Source organism: Haliotis rubra, unplaced genomic scaffold (genome assembly GCF_003918875.1).
Source record: "Haliotis rubra isolate DU_JTF1 unplaced genomic scaffold, ASM391887v1 Scf47, whole genome shotgun sequence".
NCBI classification, from domain to species: domain Eukaryota; kingdom Metazoa; phylum Mollusca; class Gastropoda; order Lepetellida; family Haliotidae; genus Haliotis; species Haliotis rubra.
Window position 1 is genome coordinate 612847 of NW_025767157.1, and position 25819 is coordinate 638665.

Here is a 25819-nt window from a genome sequence, read left to right on the forward strand (position 1 = left end):
CCGGGTCTTAGGCGAGACGAACAAACACTTTAGCCACTACTCTACACCACCGCCGCCTCAAGTAGTGATGTACATCATGAGCTGACAAGTCCCGTTCTGAACAACTTGGATGAGAGTGTGAGTTGGACAATGGGGTGACTGATGGTTCCCAGAATAAGAAATAGTGCTGGACCTTTTAGGAAACTGACCTTTGTCTTTGAATGTTACTTGAATTGAATTGAAGTAAAGTGACAGTAAGCCCCCATTTTCTGTACATTGTGTCAGAAAGTTCTTATCGATATACAAGCTACAAGTGGTAGGTGGAACATATTTTATATTTTATTATCAAATAAATATGGATGAGACGCTTTAATGACAGTGTCCTCGTTCTGCTGTATTAACTGTCCTATTTGGAGTTGGACCCTGATCGGCGATCTGCGATAACAAAAGAGGCGCACGTCCTCATTTAGCCTTTAGTATACTGGTCAAAACGTAGCTGTCTGGGATGAGAATCAAATACACACTGATAACCAGCGTTGTGATAGGGCAGTTTATCAGCTGTTGGTCAGGTATAGAAACTCACGGAGATATACGGAGAACATGTGACAATCTGGTCCACAGTCTGTCGTCTCAGTAGTCGCACACTCCCCTCGCCGTCACGATGTTGGTGCTGTTGCTGTCCGCCGCTGTAGTTGCTGTCAGTGTTGGAACGCCACTGCCCCTCCATGACAGTACCCCTAAAGCGTTCACGGTCAACCTTGACCTCGCCCCTGACCAGAGGTGGGCACATGTGGTCACCAACTTTTCCAAACTGGCAAAAGAATCACACAGAGTCATTGCGTAAGTAACAAGTTGCTGTGGACGAAAGGTTTTGATAGATTAGGGAGTGAGTGAGTGAGTGAGTTTAGTTTTACGCCGCACTCCAATATTCCAGCTATATGGAGGCAGTCTGTAAATAATCGAGTCTTGACCAGACAATCCAGTGATGAACAACATGAGCATCGATCTGCGCAACTGGGAACCAATGACACGTGTCAACCAAGTCAGCGAGCCTGACCACCCGATCCCGTTAGTCGCCTCTTACGACAAGCGGGTTACTGAAGATCAATATTCTAATCCGGACCCTCACGGGTTGATAGATTAGGGTTTGGGGGAAAGAAGCATGGCGCTGCTCGGCGTTTTCTTTGTCTGAGGCAATACAAAATCACATTATACAAACCATAAATGTTTGTTAAATGTGTATTGATATTTAAATAAGTAATTAGTAAGTGTTATCAGTAGTCGTTAAAACAAATTTAGGCCACGTATATGTTATATACCTTGATCGTCAAAACGGATTTTCAAGATCAAAATACATTTCACGTCAATAGGGAAACAAATAAGGGAACGCCTCTTCATGGCAGTATCCATGGGGCGGTGGGGTAGCCTAGTGGTTAAGGCGTTCGCTCGTCACGCCGAAAACCCGAGTTCGATTCCCCACATGGGCACAATGTGTGAAGCCCATTTCTGGTGTCCCCCGCCGTGATATTAGTGGAATATTGCTTAAAGCGACGTAAAACTACACTCACTCACTCACTCCAGTATTCCTGTATTTATTCTCAGATTTCCTCCCACAGCGCTATTCAAAGCTGGTAATGAAAACTGGAAAATATTAAAGGAACGCTTGAATGTTCCTTTATTTATTTCTCTCAGTTTTTACGACAGGGTTTTATCACTTCGGGTTTTTTTTTCGAATGGTTGACAATATCTAAGTTGTGATCAGTATACATGTATCAAGTGCTGAAACCGTAGTACGTAGCTCACTGAAATGTAACATCGCTATGTGACCTACTTCCGTGAACAGGTCACGGTGTCCGGCTAAAGGGACAAAGCCATTAAAGTGACATACCTATATCTTGACTCGCGCAGGTTTTCATATTTTCTGGAGATTTGCCAAAGTGAAAGAACTCCCTATTACAGTCAGAGACAGTGAAACGCATACGCACGCACTCACACAGAGAAACACTGAAACGCACCCGCACGTACGTACACAAGCACGCACACTCACTGTAAGTGCGAATGTTTCTTACAGAAGACGAGATGTTTTCCTGACGAGATAAGTGTAGATTGCTTGTTAATCGATCCATATGTCCTGTACATAATGGGGCGGTCGGGTAGCCAAGTGGTTAAAGCGCTGGCTCGTCACGCCGAAGACCCGGGTTCGATTCCCCACATGGGTACAATGTGTGAAGCCCATTTCTGGTGTCCCCCACCGTGATATTGCTGGAAAATTGCTAAAGGCGGCGTAAAACCAAACTCACTCACTCAGTCACTCCGGTACATAATGGAAATATATTATGTTAAAATAATAATTCTTCTATGAGTGGCATATTTTAGAAGTTGGATAGTCAGATAAAGACATCGTTTATGGATGAACAACTTCTTTATTCAGGTGATGCGACGTTTCTTTACAGATTCTCGTATCGTACCTTATCATACTGTAGAACATATTGACGAGATATCAGTCAATAGTGTTTGGTCTTTGAGCGATTATTTAAGGTTATCATGCAATGTTGGGGCGACGGGGTAGCCTAATGGTTAAAGCGATCGTTCTTCACGCCTAAGACCCGGTTCGATACCCTACATGGGTATGTGTGTCCCACGCTGTGGACTGTTGTTAAAATTTGAAAAAGCGTTGTGAAACCTTATTCACTCATTCAGTCATGCAATTTGGAATAACAAAATTGGATGACATTCTTCCTTATCTAACTGACTGGGGCGGTGGAATAGTCTAGTGGCTAAAGCGTTGGCCGAAGACCCGGGTTCGAATCCCCACATGGGTACAATGTGTGAAGCCCATTTCTGGTGTCCCCTGCCGTGATATTGCTGGAATATTGCTAAAAGCGGCGTAAAACCAAACTCAGTCATTCAGTCTAACTGACTGCGACTGCCAGGGGGACGACCGGCGTTGGTTTGACGTCAGTGTGTCATTCATCTCCACCCTGGCTCCATCTGTTACAGATCCCTCGTCCCAAAAGACGCCCTCCCCCTTGTGGAGGAGATCGGCAGTGAACTGGACAATTATCTCCCCAAGGAGTACGCAGATGAGATGAGAGGTGAGATAAACATTATGAAGGGAGCGTGACCTTCTTAGTGTGTGACCTTCACCTTGAGTGTAACCTAAGCGTAAGTGTGACCTTCACCTAGAGTGTAACCCAAACGTAAGTATGACCTTCACCGTGAGTTTGTTCTACATCATGAGTGTAACCTGCAACTTGTCACCGCATTTAACATGTGACTTTCACCGTGAGTGTGACTATAAATGCGAGCATGCATTTGTAGCGGGATGCATGTGATATCAAATCAATAACTATATTTCTGTACAAGTTAGGTTTGATAATATTTGGTTGATAATTTCAGGCATTGCGACTGCTGTAAACGCCAGTCTCGGGGACGTCGTGCTCACCAACCTTGTCTACGACATCACAGCGTACGTCTCCTACTACCGTCTCCTGCATGTCACGTCAAAGATAACTGATCAGCTCGTTTGATGTTTATCGAAATAGTCAGCAATATTCCAGCAATATGACGACAACCTGTAAATAGCTAAGGCGGGATCAGCCAGTCCAAAGTTAGATAGGAACGATCGGGTACAATGGCACGCAATCCACAAAGTCATGAAGCCCTGACAACCGCTAAATTTGGTCGCTGTTCTCCACCAGCAGCGGTTGCTGAAGACCTATTCTATGCCGGAGCTGGAACTGAATTAAGCACGTTACCTGAGTAGGTGCTGATCTGTTGCCAGGGATGGTCCTGGCTGTTCACCTGTGGTTGCAGTATACATAAATAGATACAGATCCATTGTATAGTCAACAGCCAAGTGGCACAATTAGCCGCGCAAGTTATGGCCATTACTTTTGTGGGGATCTGCCCATTGCTTCAAAATCCTTAAGTCGCCATGATTAAAACCATTAATAGGACAAAGACACCATTCTCATTTGTACGACTTTCGTCATCATTTCCACTCAAGATGAAGGGTAACCCCTAACCCAGGTACCAACCTATTGGTCCAGCCCGGTGATGACACCTGACGTGCGCGGGAGGTTCTGTGGAACGACCGTCATCCACGACTTCTGTAACTGCATCGCTCAGTTTTCTCCTGCAGATTCTGCACGAGTATCGTCTGCCAGGACAGCAAGGGACAGATCTGGCACGCCAGGAACCTGGACTACAACTACGGCGAGATCCTTCGGAAACTCACCATCAAGGTGGACTTCCAGAGGGGAGGTCAGGTGAGGAAGCCAGGTAGTTTCAGGATCTCAAGTGAGGTCTTGTGGACGAGGGAGTGGTCACATTTGGTTCGGACAGTGGCTGACGGCATGAGCAACTGTCGTTGAAACACGGTGGCATCTGAGAGTAGCCATTGTCGTATATGTATGTTAAAGTATAGGACGTACAATCGCCTTACCGCTAAGATCGTTTTCTGGAGTGGGATCAGGGACAAACCTCGTAACCATTCAATCCTTATTTGTTGGTTCGTGCGTCGGTTATAGGGGTGGTGACCCTTTCTGTCCAGAGTCCAAGTATCGACGTATAGGGAGCTATAATTCGACCCTTGTACTCTGGCCGAGGTGAGATAAACTGCCATAGTTACACGTGTAATGACTCGGTATTATGTACTGTTTGTTGGAGAGAATGTTGTGTTTCAGACGGTGTACACCGGCATCACCTTCGCCGGCTACGTGGGTCTGCTGACCGGGCAGCGGCCCAATGCCTTCACCGTCACCGTGGACGAGAGGGGTAGGAACTGGATTAAAACAAAAATGTAACATTTCTCTGGGGATATATATATATATATAACACGCGTATAACGAACTGAGGAGTACTGAAAACCTTTTGGGATGCCTGACACTTGTAGTATATTTTAGTCGAAAAGCGTATAACGAACTGCGGTTATAACGAATTATACATACTGGTGCCTTTGAGTTCGTTATAACCGGAGCGGTGGGGTAGCCTAATGATTAAAGCGTTCGCTCGTCAGACCGAAAATCCGGGTTCGATTCCCCACATGGGTACAATGTGTGAAACCCATTTCTGGTGTCCCCCGCCATGATATTGCTGGAATATTGCTAAAAGCGGCGTCAAACTAATCTCAGTCACTCGTTACAACCGTAATATTCTGCATAACCTTTTTATGAAAACAACATCTAGCTCTATTTCAAATCAGCATCAGGATATATTTTCAGTGAATTGTGTAATATTAGATTCACAGATAATATATGGGGCAACAAAGATGTCTACGGAAGTCAGTTCAGAGAGTCCAATGTGTGTTTGCAGATCAAGGGCAGTGGTGGATGAACTTTCTGGTCGCCGTCTTGGACCAGTCCGCAAAACCCATCAGCTTGCTCGTCCGAGATGTGAGTACATTTTCACGTCACGGTGTCATGTCTTCCTGAAGACGAAAGTCGCTTATGGATAACATGTTCGAGGGCCTTGTTCCTCCTCGTGATCCAAGCAGTACCACTGCCTTCGCCATGCGTTAAACTGTGAAACATGGGACGACCGTAGCGCTATGGTTGCTTTGTGATGGAGGACCGGTAGAGATATGTCACCGTGTCCGTACGGAAATCACAGATTCAGGTGACGAACAATAGACCAAGAGTTAAATGCCACTTCTTCACTGTGGTGTATCGATCTGCAGTTATTCCTGAACTGTCATTATGGAATTTCTGCATTGAATATTAAATGTTAATTTAAATTTAAATTTTAAACCTAATCTGTTTTAGGCCTACACAAATAGGCAAGTTTAGCAAGATACATTCCACGCATGAATTTCGAAAAAAATAGCATATCGATAAAAATAATTTACCTATGCGATGTGATTAATATGGAGGATATACCTTTCTTCATAAACATGTATAAATATTATTATAGTTTAAGTACACGAAGACTAAAACCCAGGTCAAGCGAATAGAACGTATGCCAAAAGAGCGTCCTTGGTTCGACCCCGATCCCATTATACCAACAGACTGTAATATATGGTACTTGACATGAAGGGGATAATTCAAGGGCTCGAAAACAGCAGACTCTGTCTCTCGGTTGCCCAGTAACATATCAATATGTGCCATTGTAGCCACGTACGTCTTTTGCGCCGGAGTAAATGGGAAGGGAGGTAACTCACGTTTTGAGAGAGGTCAATACCGACGGAATACCGCGAGTGAGTGAATGGTGTTTTATGATGCAGAGAAAAGTATGACAGACATATCAATGACCATTCGTAACTACTCGTGTCATTCCGGCAAGCCGGATGGCGTCTCGTACCCCTCTCGTGGCCATGTTTACGACTGGCCCTGTCTAAGCGCAAACGGGCATGTAGATGAAAATCGTCTAGTACTATTACAAAGGAAAGATAACTCTGAATTTCCAAACATAGCTCACAGAATATCCTACATCCCGTGGGCAAAACAGCAGTACAGTCATTCCCTTTGTAAATATGTTTCAGTGTTTAAAGTTTCTGATCCTTTAGCTCAAAGTTTATGTTTAAATTGTGCTTTGCATAGTTTAGCGAAGTTTCAAACTTCAACGGTGCCGCCATTTTCATGCTTCGAAATGCGTTTTACTACGCGCGATTTGATTGGTTTGCCACGATTCTTGGCAATTATGGCGTACGATAGGGGTTCGAGTCTTCTTGTAGATCAAGGAAAGAGGCGAGTAGTTACGAATGATCAATGACATATCATAGATCTAACAAACCAGGGGTTGATTCAGTGAGCAACGATCTACGTTGCTGGGATTTAATTTTTGTGATTTTCTTACCAAGGTTTTGGCCACATCAACGACATACGCTGACGCCGTGGACGTCCTTTCCAGCACCGACACCGAGGCCGACGCCTACTTCATTGTCGGGGGCGCCAAAAGCGGCGAGGGTGTGGTGATCACCAAGTCGAGGATCGGAGCCGACGATTTGTGGTACATGAACGAAGCAGCGCCCGGGTGAGTGACTGATCGAGGAAAGGGGTGAGGGTGGCAGGGAGGGAAGGGAAGGAATTCATTTCGGGTGAAAAAATGGGGATGGGGGGGGATGAATTACTGTTGCGGTCTTTGTTTAATTAGTTTGTTGTTGTTGTTATTGTTGTTGTTTAACGACGCACTCAGAAATATTCCAGCTACATGGCGATGTCTGTAAATGATCGAGTCTGGACCAGACACTCCAGTGATCAACATCATGAGAATTCACCTGCGCAACTCGTCTGGGATGCGATGAAAGTATTTGACCATCCGATCCTGTTACGACAAGCATGGTTTGTTGAAGACCAATCCTAACCCAGATCTTCTTGGGTATACATTGCGGCGATAGCCATGGGTTAGGATATGGTCCACATACAATACAGACATGCGTGCATCTGAGCCATTGTACCTGGTATTTTAAACTTTGGAAGGACTAAATGTCGCCTAACACAGCAGTGCCAACGAATACACATAATATAGAAATTACTGACCGTGGTGTAGTGGTTAGAGCGTGGTGTAGTGGTTAGAGCGTCCGTCCAGAGAGCGGAAGGTCGCGGGTTAGACCAAAAGACGTTAAAATATGGTACTTGTTGGTCCCTGTCTGGCGCTCGGCATTAATGGGTACAACAAGGACTGGTCGGCTCGAAGTCAGTATAATGTGTCTGAGTGGGGTATTCATGCTTCACTGCCGCATGGTATCTCAGTGGGCTAGCCCTATAAAACCAGCTTCAGTCTGGACTAGTACAAGCAGCCGCACATACACATACACACGCATGCACGTCGTCATATGAGTGAAATATTCTCCAGCACGACGTTAAACCCAATTTCACCTCACCTCACCTCATAGACATTACTGTTTGTTCAAGGCATACGAGTAACTTGTGCTAGTGTTCTATGTGACTGCAAGAGAAGCATGTACGTTTCAGATGGTTCCTTGTAGAGACAAACTACGACCATTGGACAGCTCCACCCCAAGCGACAACAGACGGTAAGACAACACTTTCGTCGATATACAAGACGTTTTGTCACAAATACAACTAAAAACCAAGAGAGAAAAACAATTTTGATTGATGTTTTTTCAATACTACTACTACTTGTGATGATGAAGATACAAATACACCTTCCAATGTTCCAGATTGTAGAGCTAACAAGATTTCTTCGTCACTTACAGAATTAGAAACATACAAATGATAAAACACTTCCATAACCCCATGTTGGAGATCACCAAAGTGATATGATTCCAACCTATTCTGTTGACAGTGACCCCGCCGTGAACGCAATGAAGGCATTGAATCGGAATAACATCAACGTCGACAGCCTCTACAACGTCATCTCCCTCCACCCCGTGCTCAACAAGTCAGTAGTTTCGGAGTTTATGTGAGAGAGTGAGTGAGTGAGTTAATGCCGCTTCGCACACTATTCCAGTTTTACCGCGGCATTATAGAGAGACAACAGTAGTGTCAAGCAGTTTATAGTTTATGTGTGGTCACCGTGACCATAAATGCATAACTAAGACTAATGTCGGATTCAAACTCAAAGGTCTCCTGACTAAGGGGCGTAACTCTGCAAGACGAAAAATGGCGGTTTCCCCAAAATGTCTGCACCAATTGCTTCACTCAGAATACCTCGGGAAAGGTAAAATGATAAATATGTAGTCAAGGGGCACATTCGGAAGCAAGATTGATGTTTGTACAACTTTCAAAATCTCTCGAATCCTAGAATATCCCAAGCAAAAGTATTTTAACCATTCCTTATGAACCATGTCTCTCGGGACGTCTTTCTATCTGACTTGTCTTTTACAGCGGCACCGTATACAGCATCGTCATGTCTGCGTCCCAGCCCACCATTCTGACCTCCTGGGTCAGGACCCCTTAAAACACGAGTCGCGGTGCCACGCCCACCCACAGAACACATGACATTACCGAATGTTGTTTTGTATTGTGAGGGGGTTCTCATATCTATAAGATTAAAAATAAGCGAGTTAATCAAACTCCATACTAAGTGCATGTCATATAATGTTTACAATCATCTACAGCATTACTGTAAACACCATTGTTAACGTTTACAGAAAGTATTGTTGACGTAATTATTAATGGCGTCAATCATTGTGACGTCATCATTGTTGACTCCAGGTTGGCCCTGTTACTAAAATCTATTTTTCCACTAATCTTAAGTAATAAAATGTGATCATTAATATTTAAAGATCCTTACATTCAAATACGTTTTCGAACTCGTTTCGTCAAATCAGTACGATGAACACACTTATTTAACATCGTAATCGTGTGTACATGATTTCTCGCAATAAAAAGGAGTCTATTTTTATGTAAGGTTTTACGCATATTTGTTTGTCTGATGATGATGAACTGTTGTGTGAGTTCTTTAAAGGTTTACAGTTGACTTGCCTTTGCGTGTATTTTTGACAGGTTCCCTGATCGGTCAGCATATACGCACCATTTCGGGAACATATGGTATCATGGCTATTTTATTCATAAACACATGAACCTTTGACCTAAGATTATGATTGTGGAAAGGGTTTTGTCCACGTTTTGTATGATTTCTGACCGTACTCATTAATATTGGTAAACACCGTTGTGTCGAACATTATTGTGACGAACCAACGGTTGACTCGAAGTTAATGCGTTCTATTCCTTTTTAATTTATTTGGTTTTCAATTATCCCTTCAACTTGGAAACAATGGTCTTTGATTGTACTTGACTGTGGGAGTAAGGTCAGGACAGAAGCTAGTGTGCTCACTTGTCACACATAAGACCAGGTTTCGATTTCACACTTTGGTGATCTATGCCAGTGGTGCACCTGCTCCCATTGCTTCAACACTGCTCCAAAACGACTGGGGCGGTGGGGTAGCCTAGAGGTTATGGCGTTCACCGAAAACCCGGGTTCGATTCCCTACGTGGGCACAATGTGTGAAGCCCATTTCTGGTGTCCCCGTCGTGATATTGCTGGAATATTGCTAAAAGCGGCGTAAAACCAAACTCACTCACTCATCAAAACGTCTGAACCGTTACATGACAAGGCATTATCATAAAAGCGACTAGTTCTTATTCCTGGGCAGTACTGAACTGACGCAATCATAATATTAATTGACAATAATATAAAAGTTATTTTCCACCGCAGTTTAGGATTTGAAATTCACTGAGCTGTGAACTGTTTGTTTCTCTATGTCATTGGTGTATGTCAAAGAGTCCTCTCAGTCCGTCATTATAAGTAGTCCATGTGGCGATGTGCTACACAATGGTTGCACTAAGGCCAGTATTGATCTCAAGTACTCATTATTACGGTAAGCATTAGGTCATAGATGGCGGGGTAGGATGACTGCAGTGCTGGTTTCAGTTTTATAACGGTCTAAGGAGATGTTCCTGTTTACTATTGACTCCTTGGGCTTAGCATACAACCCATGCTGGTCGTACATGCGTGGTCCGCCTCGGCGACATCATCGTACGAGACTGCGTTGATGGTTACACAAAAGATTTATGGAATTTCTGGTGCAGATTATATCAACATTCTCACATCACAATACCCGGTCTTGGAATAGACAAATGAATACAAATGATAACAAAATATCGTGGAGAAAGTATAATGCTTGTGACAAAAAATACTTTTACAACGTAAAAAAGTTTACAAGCCGTCCGGAAGGGAATTTCCGGTACTGAAGCCCACGGGACCCGGACGGTACACCATGTAGAGTAGAATGATGTGACACTCTCCTCTGAAACAGGAAACAACATATAAACTCAGTTTCCGATCACATTCTGTGAGCAAATGTTGATGTACATGAATAACTAATAGTGATGGGAAGGTTGTACAAAATTTGAAAAACTTGAGACAACTTCGGAACTGACACTTTGTGAAGGAAAGTGACGGAGAAATCGTTGCTGCTTTATCATGAATGTATGTTAGAGTTATCGCCCCCTTGTTAGGCCATGGCCGATCCGGGTTAGAATTGATCTTCAGCAACCCATGCTTGTAAGAATCGACTAACGGAATCAGGTGGTCAGGCTCGCTGACATGGTTGATAGATGTCATCGTATCCCATTTGCGTACATCGATGTTCATGATGATGATCACTGTATTGTCTGGTCCAGACTTGATTATTTACAGACCGCCGCCATATAGCTTGAATATTACTTAGGATCGCGTCAAACAAACAAACACATTGGGCAGATCCAGACTTCCTCTTGTAAACGTCAAGCTGAAGCACCTTGGGTCAAGGTCAACGTGTACAAGAGATACATGGTAACATGAAACAATTAAATTACAGTGTTTTCCTACAGGCGTACTAAATTAAATTCCCCCAATAGCATTCATACATTTGTTTATAACAGACGGATAATTCCTCCACCCATAATCCCTTCCTCAAATTTAAATCCATTAAATTGCAATAGCTTTTAAAAAGTCAAGTTAGAACATTTTTTTATGAAAAGTGACAACCATTCAAATAAAAACAAAAATAGCTGATATAAGTTAAACGAACATTATGAACTTGTTTGAACGTCGATGCAAATGTTTTTTCAGAAGACATACGAGACAATCTAATGTTTCATGTTTCCCGATGGAGACACAAAATCTATAAGCGGCCACTGAAATGAACCATTGATAATGTTTAGCTTGGAAGAGTTCTTGTGTGATGTTTTATTTAGCGTCCTCAAGCAGTGCACTTCTCAGATTCTTCCTAATGCTGTTATGACCGGGTCTGTATGACTGCTGTGTCGCTACAATTATTACATGAAGGAGAAACGCCTCCAACAATCTGACTCCATGTGCATTTAACCACCACGGCCAGGTTGGAGTCTCACGGGAATAGCTTCATCCTTTCACGTTGGTTGATTGTGACAATAGAACCAACCTTTAGACGAAACGAATAAAGATGGCGTCCAGTTGTACCACACTTATTGCCAGGTTACAGTTGCATGAAATTCCAGCCTCTTGGAAATTTGTTAATCTTCGCCTCTGATATTTATAAATCTAGAGATAATGACATACTTATTTCCCACTAAGGCAGCCTGGATTGTAACCTTGACAATACCGTTGTTGATGTATGTATGTCTTTCCAGTTTCCGTCAAAACAGATTATCTTGTTCCAGACACCCAAGAATCAATAGTCTGAACTGCGGCCATAAAATCCGTAAATATCTTCATAAATGTATTTTAGTACTCAGCACTTAAAGCAGAAAACTCAGAAGGGCTTCGAGCTGAACAATAAACGATGATTATTGCCTGCTGAAACAGGTGAGGTGCAGATCTAATCTGGTGGAGGTCATTCCGGGTCAACAATATTTGAGATTCCTGCACGTCGATTAGAACCTTAGAAGAACCCGTGAAGATCCGGGTTAGAGTTGGTTCTCAGCGACCTACGCTTGTCGTAAGAGGCGACTAAGGGGTTGGGTGGTTAGGTTTGCGCACTTGACATGTCATCGTATCCCAATTGCGTAGATCGATGCCCATGCTGCTGATCAGTGGATGGTCTGGATCAGACTCAATAACTGGGATATTGCCGAGTGTGGCGTTAATCAACAAACAAACAAGGTCAGAAGCCATTCCATTCTTGTTCACCTGATATGCGACGGATATTGTATTTGTTGTTGTTGCTGTTGTTGTTGCTGTTGTTGTTGTTGCTGTTGTTGTTGCTGTTGCTGTTGCTGTTGTTGTTGCTGTTGCTTTTGTTGTTGTTTGTTGTTGCTGTTGTTGTTGTTGTTGTTGCTGTTGTTGTTGTTGCTGTTGTTGTTGTTGTTGTTGGTTGTTGTTGTTGTTGTTGTTGTTGCTTGTTGTTGTTGTTGTTGTTGTTGTTGTTGTTGTTGTTGCTGCTGTTGTTGTAGTTGTTGTTGCTGTTGTTGTTGTTGCTGTTGTTTCTATTGTTGTTGCTGTTGTTGTAGGTGTTGCTGTTGCTGTTGTTGTAGTTGTTGCTGTTGTTGCTGTTGTTGCTATTGTTGTTGCTGTTGTTGTTGTTGTTGCTTGTTGTTGTTGCTGTTGTTGTTGTTGTTCATCTTCTTCTTTTTCTTCTCCTTGTCATCGTCGTTGGGTCTGTATGTTGGAGTTACCGGACAGGTCATCCCTTACACCATGGCCAATCTATGATATCAGCGACAACAACGAACAGAGCCAATGTGACATCAATGGATTTTCAGGATTCGAACCCCCTAAAAATAATTTTTTAAATGGTTTTAGAACAGATACTCAGAACTAATTACTTTCTATAACAGTTAGCGCGTGACTTCATCAGGAAAAAGAGACAACTTAGATATCATGGGTTAGTTGTAACACTTACACCCCACTTCGACACAGAAAACTGACTCGAAACCGAGCAGTCCTTGTTTTATCCCGGCAATGACAGTACCTTATTTTCATGTATTATATTTTGCGTGGGGCAGTGTGAATTCTATAATCGTGAACGTTACGTTTACCCCTAATCCTCATATATTAAAGATTTATCAATTGAACGCAGGCCATGGTGACATTTTATTCCCGCTTCTAATGGGTAAGAAAGGTAACCGTTGTCACTTTTATTCATATTGATATGAGGTCTACATCCATCTGAACGGTCAATGTTTTACACTTTGACATACACTCATGCTATATGTCAGGCTGGTAGTACGGTTATGACACAAACGTTACCAGGAACGACGTTGCGCTGGTATGCTTTCTTTACCATCTTTTGCATATCCACCACCTAGGACATTACTCTGTGTGACTAGTGATGGGTCCCAGCATATCCACCACCTAGGACATTACTCTGTGTGACTAGTGATGGTGCCCAGCATATCCACCACCTAAAGCATTACTATGTGTGACTTTCGATGGGTCCCAACATATCCACCATAGGGTACTATGTGTGACTTGTGAACATATCCACCACCTAGGACATTACTATGTGTGACTTGTGATGGGTCCCAACATATCCACCACCTAGGACATTACTATGTGTGACTTGTGATGGGTCCCAGCATATCCACCACCTAGGACATTACTATGTGTGACTTGTGATGGCTCCCAACATATCCACCACCTAGGACATTACTATGTGTGACTTGTGATGGGTCCCAACATATCCACCACCTAGGACATTACTATGTGTGACTTGTGATGGGTCCCAGCATATCCACCACCTAGGACATTACTATGTGTGACTTGTGATGGGTCCCAGCATATCCACCACCTAGGACATTACTATGTGTGACTTGTGATGGGTCCCAACATATCCACCACCTAGGACATTACTATGTGTGACTTGTGATGGGTCCCAGGACATATCTTGTGATGGCTCCCACCTAGGACATTACTATGTGTGACTTGTGATGGGTCCCAACATATCCACCACCTAGGACATTACTATGTGTGACTTGTGATGGGTCCCAGTCCCCCAACATATCCACCACCTAGGACATTACTATGTGTGACTTGTGATGGCTCCCAACATATCCACCACCTAGGACATTACTATGTGTGACTTGTGATGGGTCCAACATATCCACCACCTAGGACATTACTATGTGTGACTTGTATCATATCCACCACCACCTAGGACATTACTATGTGTGACTTGTGATGGGTCCCAACATATCCACCACCTAGGACATTACTATGTGTGACTTGTGATGGGTCCCAACATATCCACCACCTAGGACATTACTATGTGTGACTTGTATGTGTGATTACTATGTGTGATGGGTCCCAACATATCCACCACCTAGGACATTACTATGTGTGACTGTGTGATGGGTCCCAACATATCCACCACCTAGGACATTACTATGTGTGACTTGTGACTTGTGATGGGTCCCAACATATCCACCACCTAGGACATTACTATGTGTGACTTGTGATGGGTCCCAGCATATCCACCACCTAGGACATTACTATGTGTGACTTGTGATGGGTCCCAACATATCCACCACCTAGGACATTACTATGTGTGACTTGTGATGGGTCCCAGCATATCCACCACCTAGGACATTACTATGTGTGACTTGTGATGGGTCCCAACATATCCACCACCTAGGACATTACTATGTGTGACTTGTGATAGGTCCCAACATATCCACCACCTAGGACATTACTATGTGTGACTTGTGATTGGCCCCAACATATCCACCACCTAGGACATGACTATGTGTGATGGATCCCAACATATTCACCAATCAGGTGATCAGTTATAAGTACAGTATAACTGCATACACATACTGACTTGTCTCCGTCTTGTCACGTCATGACTGTACTATCAGCAAAAGGGCTGAAAAACGTCCTGATATAATAACGACATCCACGGAGGTCATAACGATGACATGGTTCCAAGGGGGGTAGCTCCTTCGGTACTCAAATTGAGACTGAGTTGGGATTGAAGGAAGTGACAGTCAATTTAACAGCAGTAAAACCTCGTTTCATTGGAACATAAGTATGTCTCTATAACAATAATATACGTTACAACCATTAGTATTTTCAAATAATATTCTTAACACCAAATTTCATGTAAGATTTGACGGCATTCAATTACATATCTGAAATCCCGCGCTGCACGTTCGTTTCCAAATCAAATTCTAAACTGCAGGTAAATATGAAAACATTTTTTAAAAGTGCTAAATTCTATACACCAAGTAAATGCTCATAACAGTAGTTTCGTATTACGCCGGTCAATGGAGCAGTGTGTACTCAGTGTTTGTTCCCAACTCCATGGGGAGTATACACCCTACATCTACATTGAACATACAGTTAGTTTATCTTCTAAATGTGGATCTAAATGCACTCTTAAAAGGTTCATTGTACAATGGGATTTAACTACAGATGATCATCCCAGGGCGTCTGTGTACGTGTACAACAGCATGTAGAATGACTGGCTCTACAAACAGACGAGTTGCTTTTTCGGTTAAAGTCACGAAATTCGGGAGACGTATACAACTGAACAGCGAGCGTCGGACGGTTCAGGGTCGGTAAACATCACACAGACAGCTCGTACGTGACGCCACAGGAGGGACTCATTTGAGTTGATATCGACACCTGACTCGCTAAATAAAGTCAGCGTTTCTCTAACAGACGAGCCCCAAAAGGGTGTGTGTGCGCGTGCGTGCGTGCGCAGGATGGGGATGCGGGGTGTATGTCTGTCTGTCCTTCTGTGCGTCTGAATGTGTTTGTTTGTCTGTGTGCGCGTGCGTGTGTCTGTCTGTCTGTCTGTCCCTCCTCCTGTGTCTGCATCTGTGTCTGTGTGTGTGCGGATGTGTCTGTGTCAGGGAGGAAGGGGATTTGATCTACTATCCTTGTTCAGTAATTCAGTAAATTATGTCGAATACATACTACAAAATGTGTCATAGTGCTTTTCAACGTGTACCTATTGCACACTGGGGGCGGTTGGGTAGCCTAGTGGTTAAAGCGTTGGCTCGTCACGCCGAAGACCCGGGTTCGAATCCCCACATGGGCACAATGTGTGAAGCCCATTTCTGGTGTCCCCCCGCCGTGATGTTGCTGGAATATTGCTAAAGGCGGCGTAAAACCAAACTCAGTCAGTCAGTCAGTATTGCAACACTGAATCACTATTTAAATTTTCGGATATATAAATGTTAGACATGCTCCTCATCATAAATGTGAACAACCCCTCGAAGTGTAGGGACAGCCGTGGAGAGATCGTAGGATTCAAAGTTCTCTTGTAAGGATTGGTAGAGCGACCATAAGAAAAGTAGTCTCCCTTGACGACAAAAACATTGGCAGACAGTTGGTGTGATGTCCCAAACGTTCTTGAGACAGTTTGAGAAAACACATTGGGGAAAAACAAATGTGACGAATCGAAATAATGTGAAATCGCAGGCCCGTCTTAGACTCTTCTGCGTAATCTCCAAGCACGAGCAAATCACATTATCGGCAAAAAATGTCCTGATTCTTTATCGCTGCCACGAAAATCAGCCTTGACAAGGATGAAAACATTTGCTTGAGGGGGAACTTTCGAGACATTTGTGAGATGGTCGTTGAAAGATAACGGCTAAACCTTGCAGTTCCAGAAACGCGTTACGTCAATGGATGTCGGAAGACTTAATTTTGCCATTTTGGGGGATTCCACAATATCACGACCGGTCACACCAGTTATGCGTGTCACACATTGTAATCATGGGGAGAATCGAACCCAGCCCTTTGCCATGACGAGCAAACGTTTTAACTATAAGGGTACCCCCCAACAACCTCCGACTCAATCTCCTTCAAGACCACCTCCGTAGTGGTTTATAGCGTCCTCCAGTAGGTCTCAATCTCCTCGTCATACCAAAAGACCCAATATCCCTGCTTCACTCGGCATTAATTGGTACAACACGGATTGTTCCTCGGAGTCAGTATAATGTGTTGTTATTATGGACATGGTATCACAGGAACAGCACTATAAAACCAGCTTAAATCTTTCAAGCACCACATACACAACACACGCATTAACTCGTCATATGAGCGACCACGACGTGCTTACAGCACCAATATGAACCCGATTGTTAACATCACGGAATAGCTCCGGTGCTTACAGCACCAAATGAACAAAGCATCACGGAGATAGCCCATCAGTTCTGACCCTAGGAACAGCCATTGTGTAACACAGCCGCTTATGGACTACTTATGATGACGGAACGAGGAATGAGAAATCTCTTTGAGAAACACCTCTGCCGATTACTTAATCAAACAAATTTCAGGGATTTGTTTAAAAACAACAATCGATAACACATATAATCTCAGTTGAATGGTACCCACAAATGCTTGATTCAATCGACCATATATTCTTGAGTGTAATATTTTTCTTACCGAATGGTAATGGGTCCTGAGTGTGTGAGTGATTGTAGTTTTACGCCGCTTTTAGCAACATTCCAGCGATGTCACGACGGGGGAGACCAGAAATAGGCTTCACACATTGTATCCATGTGGGGAATCGAACCCGGATCTTCGGCGTGACGAGCGAAAGCTTTTACCACTAGGCTACCCCACCGCCGTAATGGGTCCTGGGGATATGCAAGCTGTTCATCTACAGTCAATTCCAAGTATTACATTCAAAGAGCTCAGGTTGGTGGGAAGGTTGTCTCACAGTCCATGAACCATATCATTATAACTTTTGCAAAGCCCGTACTGTAATAATAGCGAAAAATAAAGCAATCTAGGGTTGCCGAAAGTTCAGGTTCTGATCTCACATCTCACTTGGGCTCATTTTCAATGTTTATGTAGATATTTTTCAGAGACTATGCGTCAGTCTAGTTGTAAGACTTCTGTTGGGTGAATGCATACATACAAGTTCAAAAATATATATCAAATTCCAAAAGGTTCAGTGATTGGATATAATGTGTATGATCTAAATAATTCATGTATTCATTGTATTGTATATATCATTTTGTATATATCTTTCTATCCCTGTACATATAGTTTGTTTCACTTTTGCATGTAAGCACTGTAAATAGGAGAGGGTTTCACTAAGTTGGCATAACTTGTACCCAATCCATTCTCTTGAATAAATATGTTTAAATCAATGCATACATGAGACGATCATTGCTTATGCTATTGATCATTGGTTTGTCTGGTCCAGACTCGACCTGAAAAACGTTGCACTGATCAATATGTAATATTACTGACTGCGGCTTTAAACAGCATACCTTCATTCACTTCAGTTATATTCACAGGTCTCATTCACTTCAGTTATATTCACAGGTCAACTAAGCCTCAGATATCTGAAGCGGAGATGAGAACGGTAATATCATAACATAGTCTTAAAAGATACTATTAATATTATAAACACGGCTTCGTGTAGTCTGTTTGTTAGAACTTTCGATCGTCACACGTAAGGTCTGGGTTTGACTCCCCAAGCGTCTCCCGTCGTGATATTGCTGGAACAGTGCTAGCAGCGGTCTAAAACAATACTCGTTCATAGTACCAACATAATTAAAGGTTGCTAGGTGATGGTTGCATGCACTTGCGATAGCAACCAAGCCATATAAAATCTTCTTAACTCTGCCAAGGGTTAATAATGGCGCTCTGGTGAACACTTTATTGTGGAGCTTAAGATTAAACAAATCGCTTCTGAGCTTCGTTAAGTTCCGAGTTGACGTTGAATTACAACACGGTGCAGCAACCATCTCTCAAGTTGGCAGCTGCTTCCAAAGATTATGCCAGTTTAAAACGATTCACTGCAGGCAAAATAGTCATCTTTTAACTTTAAGGCCATTAAATATTTAAATTTCGTTGAAAAGGTTTAACTTCACTAGGATGATAGGAATGTTTCTTCGAAATATTCTTCACAAATTGTGCTAATTTTTAACCAAATGCATTACATATTGCCATGATTCTTTCCAGGACAACGTGACACTGTGGGGACAGTTCATGTGGGTATATACTGCTCAAAATAGTTAAGGATCATCTGACTCTTCCGTTTTACTGTAGCTAATCTGTCATTAGCTAATTAACTACAGTAATTAGACTAACAACGAGTCTCTGAAATGAACATATTTTACAGAAAAAAACTGTTCATAATTAAAAGCAGATATAACATAAGACTTTCTTCATTTTCACTGAAACTGTGGAAATCTAGGCTTGCCTTGGGCTTCCTGGATATATTTATTTCCGGGTCTGTATGACAGACAGTAATATGAAAGCGTCCGGTGGTCATTGCAGCACAACTATCGTGGTCCTTAACTTCTTTTGTGTAGCATATGTACTGCCAGCCTCAACGTTTACATACATTGGTAGACTGCCATTTCGTCCCAGAAATAGACACATCTTATTTGAAAATATATATCTAAAATTAATATACTTAAAATATAGAAGCCAAGAACAGTTCCTAATTTCAGGATTGTAAAGTTTGTCAAAGAACTCGAAAGTCCAGAGATGGATCAATCTAGTCTTGCCCAATCATTCCAGACTCGAGCTGAACGCCTTTCTCATTTATTCCTTTGGGTCTGGGAGACATACTAATGATATATCGTTGTGTTTTGCTGAGATCAAAGTTTGCGAAATATACCCAATTTAGTAACTTTGATCATACCAATTTACTCATAAAACAAAGTATTTGCGATGATACGGCTCATGTCGCTTTGCTAACTGTTCAGCCTTGTAATTGCCATGACGTACAAGGTAAGTCGATGCTGTTTTAATGCGTAGTAGGGGCAAACAGAAAATTACGGTATATTTTCTCTTTCCATTCTGGTGTACATCTATAGCGAAATAACAATGTCATTATACAATATGTAAAATATATAGGGTCTGCTACGCATGTCCTAATTCGGCAAAGCGACCATAGCACTTCGAATGTCGAAGTTCCTATTATTCGACCTTGCCTTAGGATAGTCGTAGAACAGCGCGTACGTTGTGTTAGAAGATTACCTCCGGGAATAAGATCGAGTCCGAATACGAGATTCACTCTGAATATGATCCTTGGTTTGGACTGCAAGTGGTCAACGTCTAATGTCTGAATTGCTAGAACTTCTCAACCCACCGTGACATAACGGGAACACTGTTAAAGGTCACATAAACCCTTGGGGGTAAAAATACATAAATCACTAACTGGCATCGTTATAAATGAAACCCCGTCATTAAAACTACTCATTTCGACCTTTAATTGACTTAAATCGACCTTTTTGACAACAGTGCACAATTTTCACCCGCGAACGAAATTTCAACCAATCAGAGCGGCGCGACTCTGTGACGTCATATGAGGAATAGCTTTGAGGGCCGATGCAGAATTCATCTACATTTTAGGGGGTAAATTATCTTGTTTACAGGCTTGTATAAACCTGAAATCGTGACAATTGTTGTGGAAAATGAAAGCTATATGTTCTCACAATCTACTGGCATTTAATTTTGTCTCCTGCTTTGCCTAGTTTCCGAGTTACAACTTGTTTTCATAGACGCTTCTGTCACAATTGATTGGTGTCGTTAGGCCCTATTTGTATAATGACTGATCCAAATTGATCCCATTTCTGTGTTTTTTTACCTCGATATTTAATAATGTCATGTAAAAATCTGTTTGTATTCTCAAAACAGTGTCGGCCCATAAGTTTTCACATGCAATACAGCAATTAATACTCCCTTGTTGTAACCCGTGTTAGGTGGTATAAACCTACACATGTTATTTGTCATCATTCACTTGATGGTCAGTTAATGAATTTATAACAGGTATAATTAGTGGTAAGACACTTAGATTACCCGACAAAGGTTCCCATTTGGCATTTCTTGTGTCTGGAGTAAATATTCAACATTATAAACATCGATCAAAGGATTAACCGATAACACGCTGATTGATTAACTACTTTTATCTTACACAGCGGAATTGTCAAAAGGTAGTGTTTATCTATGTAGATTTACTAATTTATACTGAATACACTCTGCCGTGTCGGTGTCTGCGTAAAAACAACGTCCTTCTTTCAAAGGATTAACCGGCAATTGATTGATTGTCCATTATTGGCTAACTAAATTACTGTTTTTAATGAAAGGCGGACATTATGCAATTAGTTGCCAGGTGTGCTATCTTCGGTGACCAATGAGACTATACACCAATACCTGAAAAGATTTATCACTTTTTCGTATATTAAACTGTTAAAAGACACATCATTTGGAACAGTTTTGTGGATATTGATGGATACATTCCTCAAACAAGGTAATGGTCTGATATTGTTCCTATAACTTTAATCTGTTTTAATTTTAATATTTGCATTTTGTTTTTTATTCATTTGTCGTAGCATTCAACAGAATCATTGTTTTCGCCGTGAAGTGTAATGAGACAGACAACATACACTAGGGTGTGTGTGCGAATTATGATTCACATTGGCAAACTATAAAATGTCTAGATATTACAGTTCTGTTATAAATTCACTATAAGTATCAGCAGATCGTCAGCTTTTTTATTTAGTTTCAAAATGCATAAAAGTATGATAATAAACTAATTAGGATTATAAGACCAAATATAAAGACGCACATTGACTAGTATCTACATACTGGTGAGTGGACATTAACCCTGTGAATGTAGCAAGATATTTATCGCGCAGTATTGTGACTTCGACCCCCACCTCGCTTCCGTGGAAGAAATCGTTATGTTATAAGTTGTGTCATGCAAAATCCTTTTGGTTATGATACCAATACATATTTAACTACGAGTAGAAAGTAGTTTTGATTTTCTAACTTGATGAAAACAAACTATAATCTCATTAATTCTAACAGACTTTACGATTTTCAAAAAATGGCGGCGCCCTGTCGGGAACATCCACCAGTCTGTGGATAAATGCTATTTAGGTTTGTTTTCACCGAGTTACAAAATCAAAACTACTTTCTACTGGTAGTAAAATATGTATTTTATTGATGGCCAATAGGATTTTGCATGACATAGCGTATAACATAACAATTTCTCTCCTGGCAGCGAGGTGGGTGTCAATATAATACTACTTACAATATTATTGTTACTTCGACCACAACCTCACTTCCGAGGAAGAAATCGTTATGTTAAAAGTTGTGTTATGGAAAATCTTTATGGTCATCAATCGTATACATATTTTACTATAACTAGTAAGTAGTTTTGATTCTTTAACTTCCGTGAAGCGATCTGAACACAAGTAAGATATCGTTTCAGGCTTCCACAACGCTCGCTTCGCACTCACAAACATAACCCATTTAGCACGAACTGCGGGGTCCTGTGGAAATCTGTGCATGGTGACACCATCACCCGACCCCTAGGAGCAATTGACGACAAAGCAACGATTCGGCATGTCGTCGTTCATGTCGAGAAATCATCAAAATGATGAGCGTGCTACACACTTTCTATACAACTAACTGAAAATCGTTCCTCATATGACGTCACTGCAGTGCTCTGGCGACAGAGTTACGTAACCTGTCTGTGGTTTCGTTGGCGGGCGAGAGGGAAGCAGGCGACTTTTTGCGCACTTTTAATCGCTCGGTATTAATTAACCACAAGTTTTTAAAGAATAAATTTGGTGTTCCGCTTAAGACTAACCACAAATCTTTCATATGTAAAAATGGTTAAAAGACCCGTAACCCTTCAACTAAAACAAAGTTTAGTTGGTATCAGTTAAATGCCAAACTGGAAGATAGAAGAAGCGTGACATTCCTACATGGCGCAGTACAACTGAAGCTTAGCAATAAACACTACAATCTTATATAACGCGATCACTATTTATTGACTGTTAGCTCTTCCAAAGGCTGCACTGGATGCTCATGGATGTATTTATTTAAAGAGGCAATTTCGATATGGACGCCAAACTGTTATTCATTTATTTATTTATTTATTTAGTTAGTTAGTTAGTTAGTTAGTTAGTTAGTTAGTTAGTTAGTTAGTTAGTTAGTTAGTTAGTTAGTTAGTTAGTTAGTTAGTTAGTTAGTTAGTTAGTTAGTTAGTTATTAGAAATTATCATTTAAACTATTAATTATTACGTTGGGCAAATCTGCATACATCAGTAAAGGTGGCGTTTAACAGGATCCATTGGAAATACATCGTAAGGTAGTCAAGTGTTCTATATACATATAGTATGACCAGAAATTATTGAGAATTTTAGGAATATGTTTAATCGGATTTCTAGTATAAACAACCTTAACCAGCTATCAAGTGCTTGGTTTCATTCAAGAGAGACAACTCCGTTAATCCTTTTTCATTAGTTTGTGAAGAGTTATCCCCCTTAGTGTAATTGCTAGCAGACGACATTTTCAGTGATCCTCAGTATTGATGATTTAGAGAAGAGGAAGTTGATTTTTAGAGTGTTATAACAAGGACATCAGATCAGCTAAAGTGATTTCAAGTAGAACAGGCATCCCTTTGTCCACTGTTTATCGTGTTTTGAAAAATATTGCAAATGGATATGTCACTGAGCACCAGGGAGGCGCAGGTAGGCCCAGAAGATTGACTGTCGGTGACAGGAGGCGGTTTGGTAATCTTGTTTCTAAAAAGAAACGAAGGAGTTTAGAAAACTTAAGGCTGGATATGATTGATAGAGGAAATGTGGCTGTCTGTAAGGAGACAATTAGAACTGAGCTGCATGCAATGGGTTGGCAGAAAAGTGGAGGAATTCCATCACCGATCATGAAACCTAAACAAAAGGAGCGAAGGTTGAACTGGTGCTTACAGCATAGAAATTTTAACTGGGACAATGTGATTTTCTCAGATGGAAGTTCTGTGTGGCTGTTTCCTAATACACTGAAAGTCTGGACCAAACAAACTGAAAAACTATCAGCGAAAGTACAGTCCGAAATTTAACGTGTGGGGTGGCATATCTGTGTTAGGGGCAACGCCCCTCTGTGTATTTGAAGGGAATATGAACAGTGAGCGGTACACAGATATTCTCGAGGGACATTCACTTCCATCTGCTCATGTGTTCTGTGGAAATTGTTGGATTTTCCAGAAGGACAACGACCCAAAACATCGTTCAAAGCATTTACAGGCCTGGTTTCGGACCCAAAATATGACATTATTAGATTGGCCAAGCTATAGCCCTGACCAAAATCCAATAGAAAATGTTTGGAGACTTATGAAGGAAGGTGTCAATAAGAAAAATCTGACAAATATTGCTGAAATGAAAGAAGAGGTGGTCCGATATTGGGACAGCATGGACCACGACTTTCTAACTTCTTTGATCAGTAGTATGCCCCGCCGCATTGAAGCCTGCATTGCTGCCCATGGTGACTTGACAAAATACTAACTGTTCACCTGTTATGTTCTGCTAATATTCACATTTAATACGCGAGTAATGAGTGAAAAAAATAAAAACATTTACAATCTTAAATTCTCAATAATTTCTGGTTGTACTGTGTACATACATACATACATACATACATATACACACATACACATACATATATATACTCACATATATACACACATATATATATGGTCTTATTTAAAGTTAACCTTCAGTGCAAAACATTTACAATAAGATATAAAAGACTCTCACCAAGTGTATGGCACTGGCGCAATGGATTAGCCACACCTGAACATAAACATATACAATATCAATACTGTGTAACATATTACATATGTATATAACCATTGATGCATATAAAATATCTGTCTGAATCATTTATCTTATCATATGTACATATATTTATACATGCAAGGTGAGGTCAATCACTTTTATTAGTTTATATATTATCTTGTTAAGGAGGTATATACCGGTATCTAAAACATATGCAGTCATTATCTGTACTTACACAGTAATCTAGATAACATCCCCGTGAGAATGCAATTTAGTATTAGCTATAATAAACTTACGCATGTGTGTTTACGCTGACCTAGTTATGCTTTATCAATCAGACTGTTAGTTTGATTAATATTTACCACAAATAACATACTGCATACTTTAAAAGAAGCTAGGAGTGAGTCAGTTTAGTTTTACGCCGCACTCCGCAATATCCAAGCTATATGGCGGCGGTCTGATAATAATAGTATGGACCAGACAATCCAGTGATCAAGAGCATAGCATCGATCTGCGCAATTAAGCTATGGAATAATACGTATGCACTAAAAGAATACATAATTATACAATTAACATATAACATGTTATTAACTGGAATAATGTCCACCAATACACACAAATCCAGTGACAAAGACTCTGAAGTGAAAATGTAAGCTGGCCCACAAAGGGGGCGGTGGGGTAGCCTAGTGGTTAAAGCGTTCGTTCGTCACGGCGAAGACCCGGGTTCGATTCTCCACATGGTGTCAAGCCAATTTCTAGTGTCCCCCGCCGTAATGCTGTTGGAATATTGCTAAAAGCAGCGTAAAACTAAACTCACTCACTCACTCAATCACTCACCGACCCGCAAAGCACCCTGCTACTGAATATAAGGGGCCTGGGACAAGACCATAGAGGCTGAGGGAAGCTGTAAGCGAGGGCGATGGTGACTA

At 41.6% G+C, this 25819-nt stretch overlaps 1 protein-coding gene across 1 annotated transcript; it reads left to right on the forward strand.

Annotated features, from left to right (window-relative positions):
- Positions 1–446: 446 nt before the first annotated feature.
- Positions 447–9288, forward strand: LOC124290647 (N-acylethanolamine-hydrolyzing acid amidase-like). The gene is made up of 10 exons (XM_046727434.1): positions 447–819; positions 2980–3074; positions 3379–3448; positions 4124–4250; positions 4668–4758; positions 5296–5375; positions 6779–6951; positions 7893–7954; positions 8227–8322; positions 8769–9288. The coding sequence occupies exons 1-9, from the start codon at positions 641–643 to the stop codon at positions 8238–8240; spliced, it is 891 nt and encodes a 296-aa protein (XP_046583390.1). The 5' UTR covers positions 447–640; the 3' UTR covers positions 8241–8322; positions 8769–9288.
- The last annotated feature ends 16531 nt before the right edge of the window (positions 9289–25819 follow it).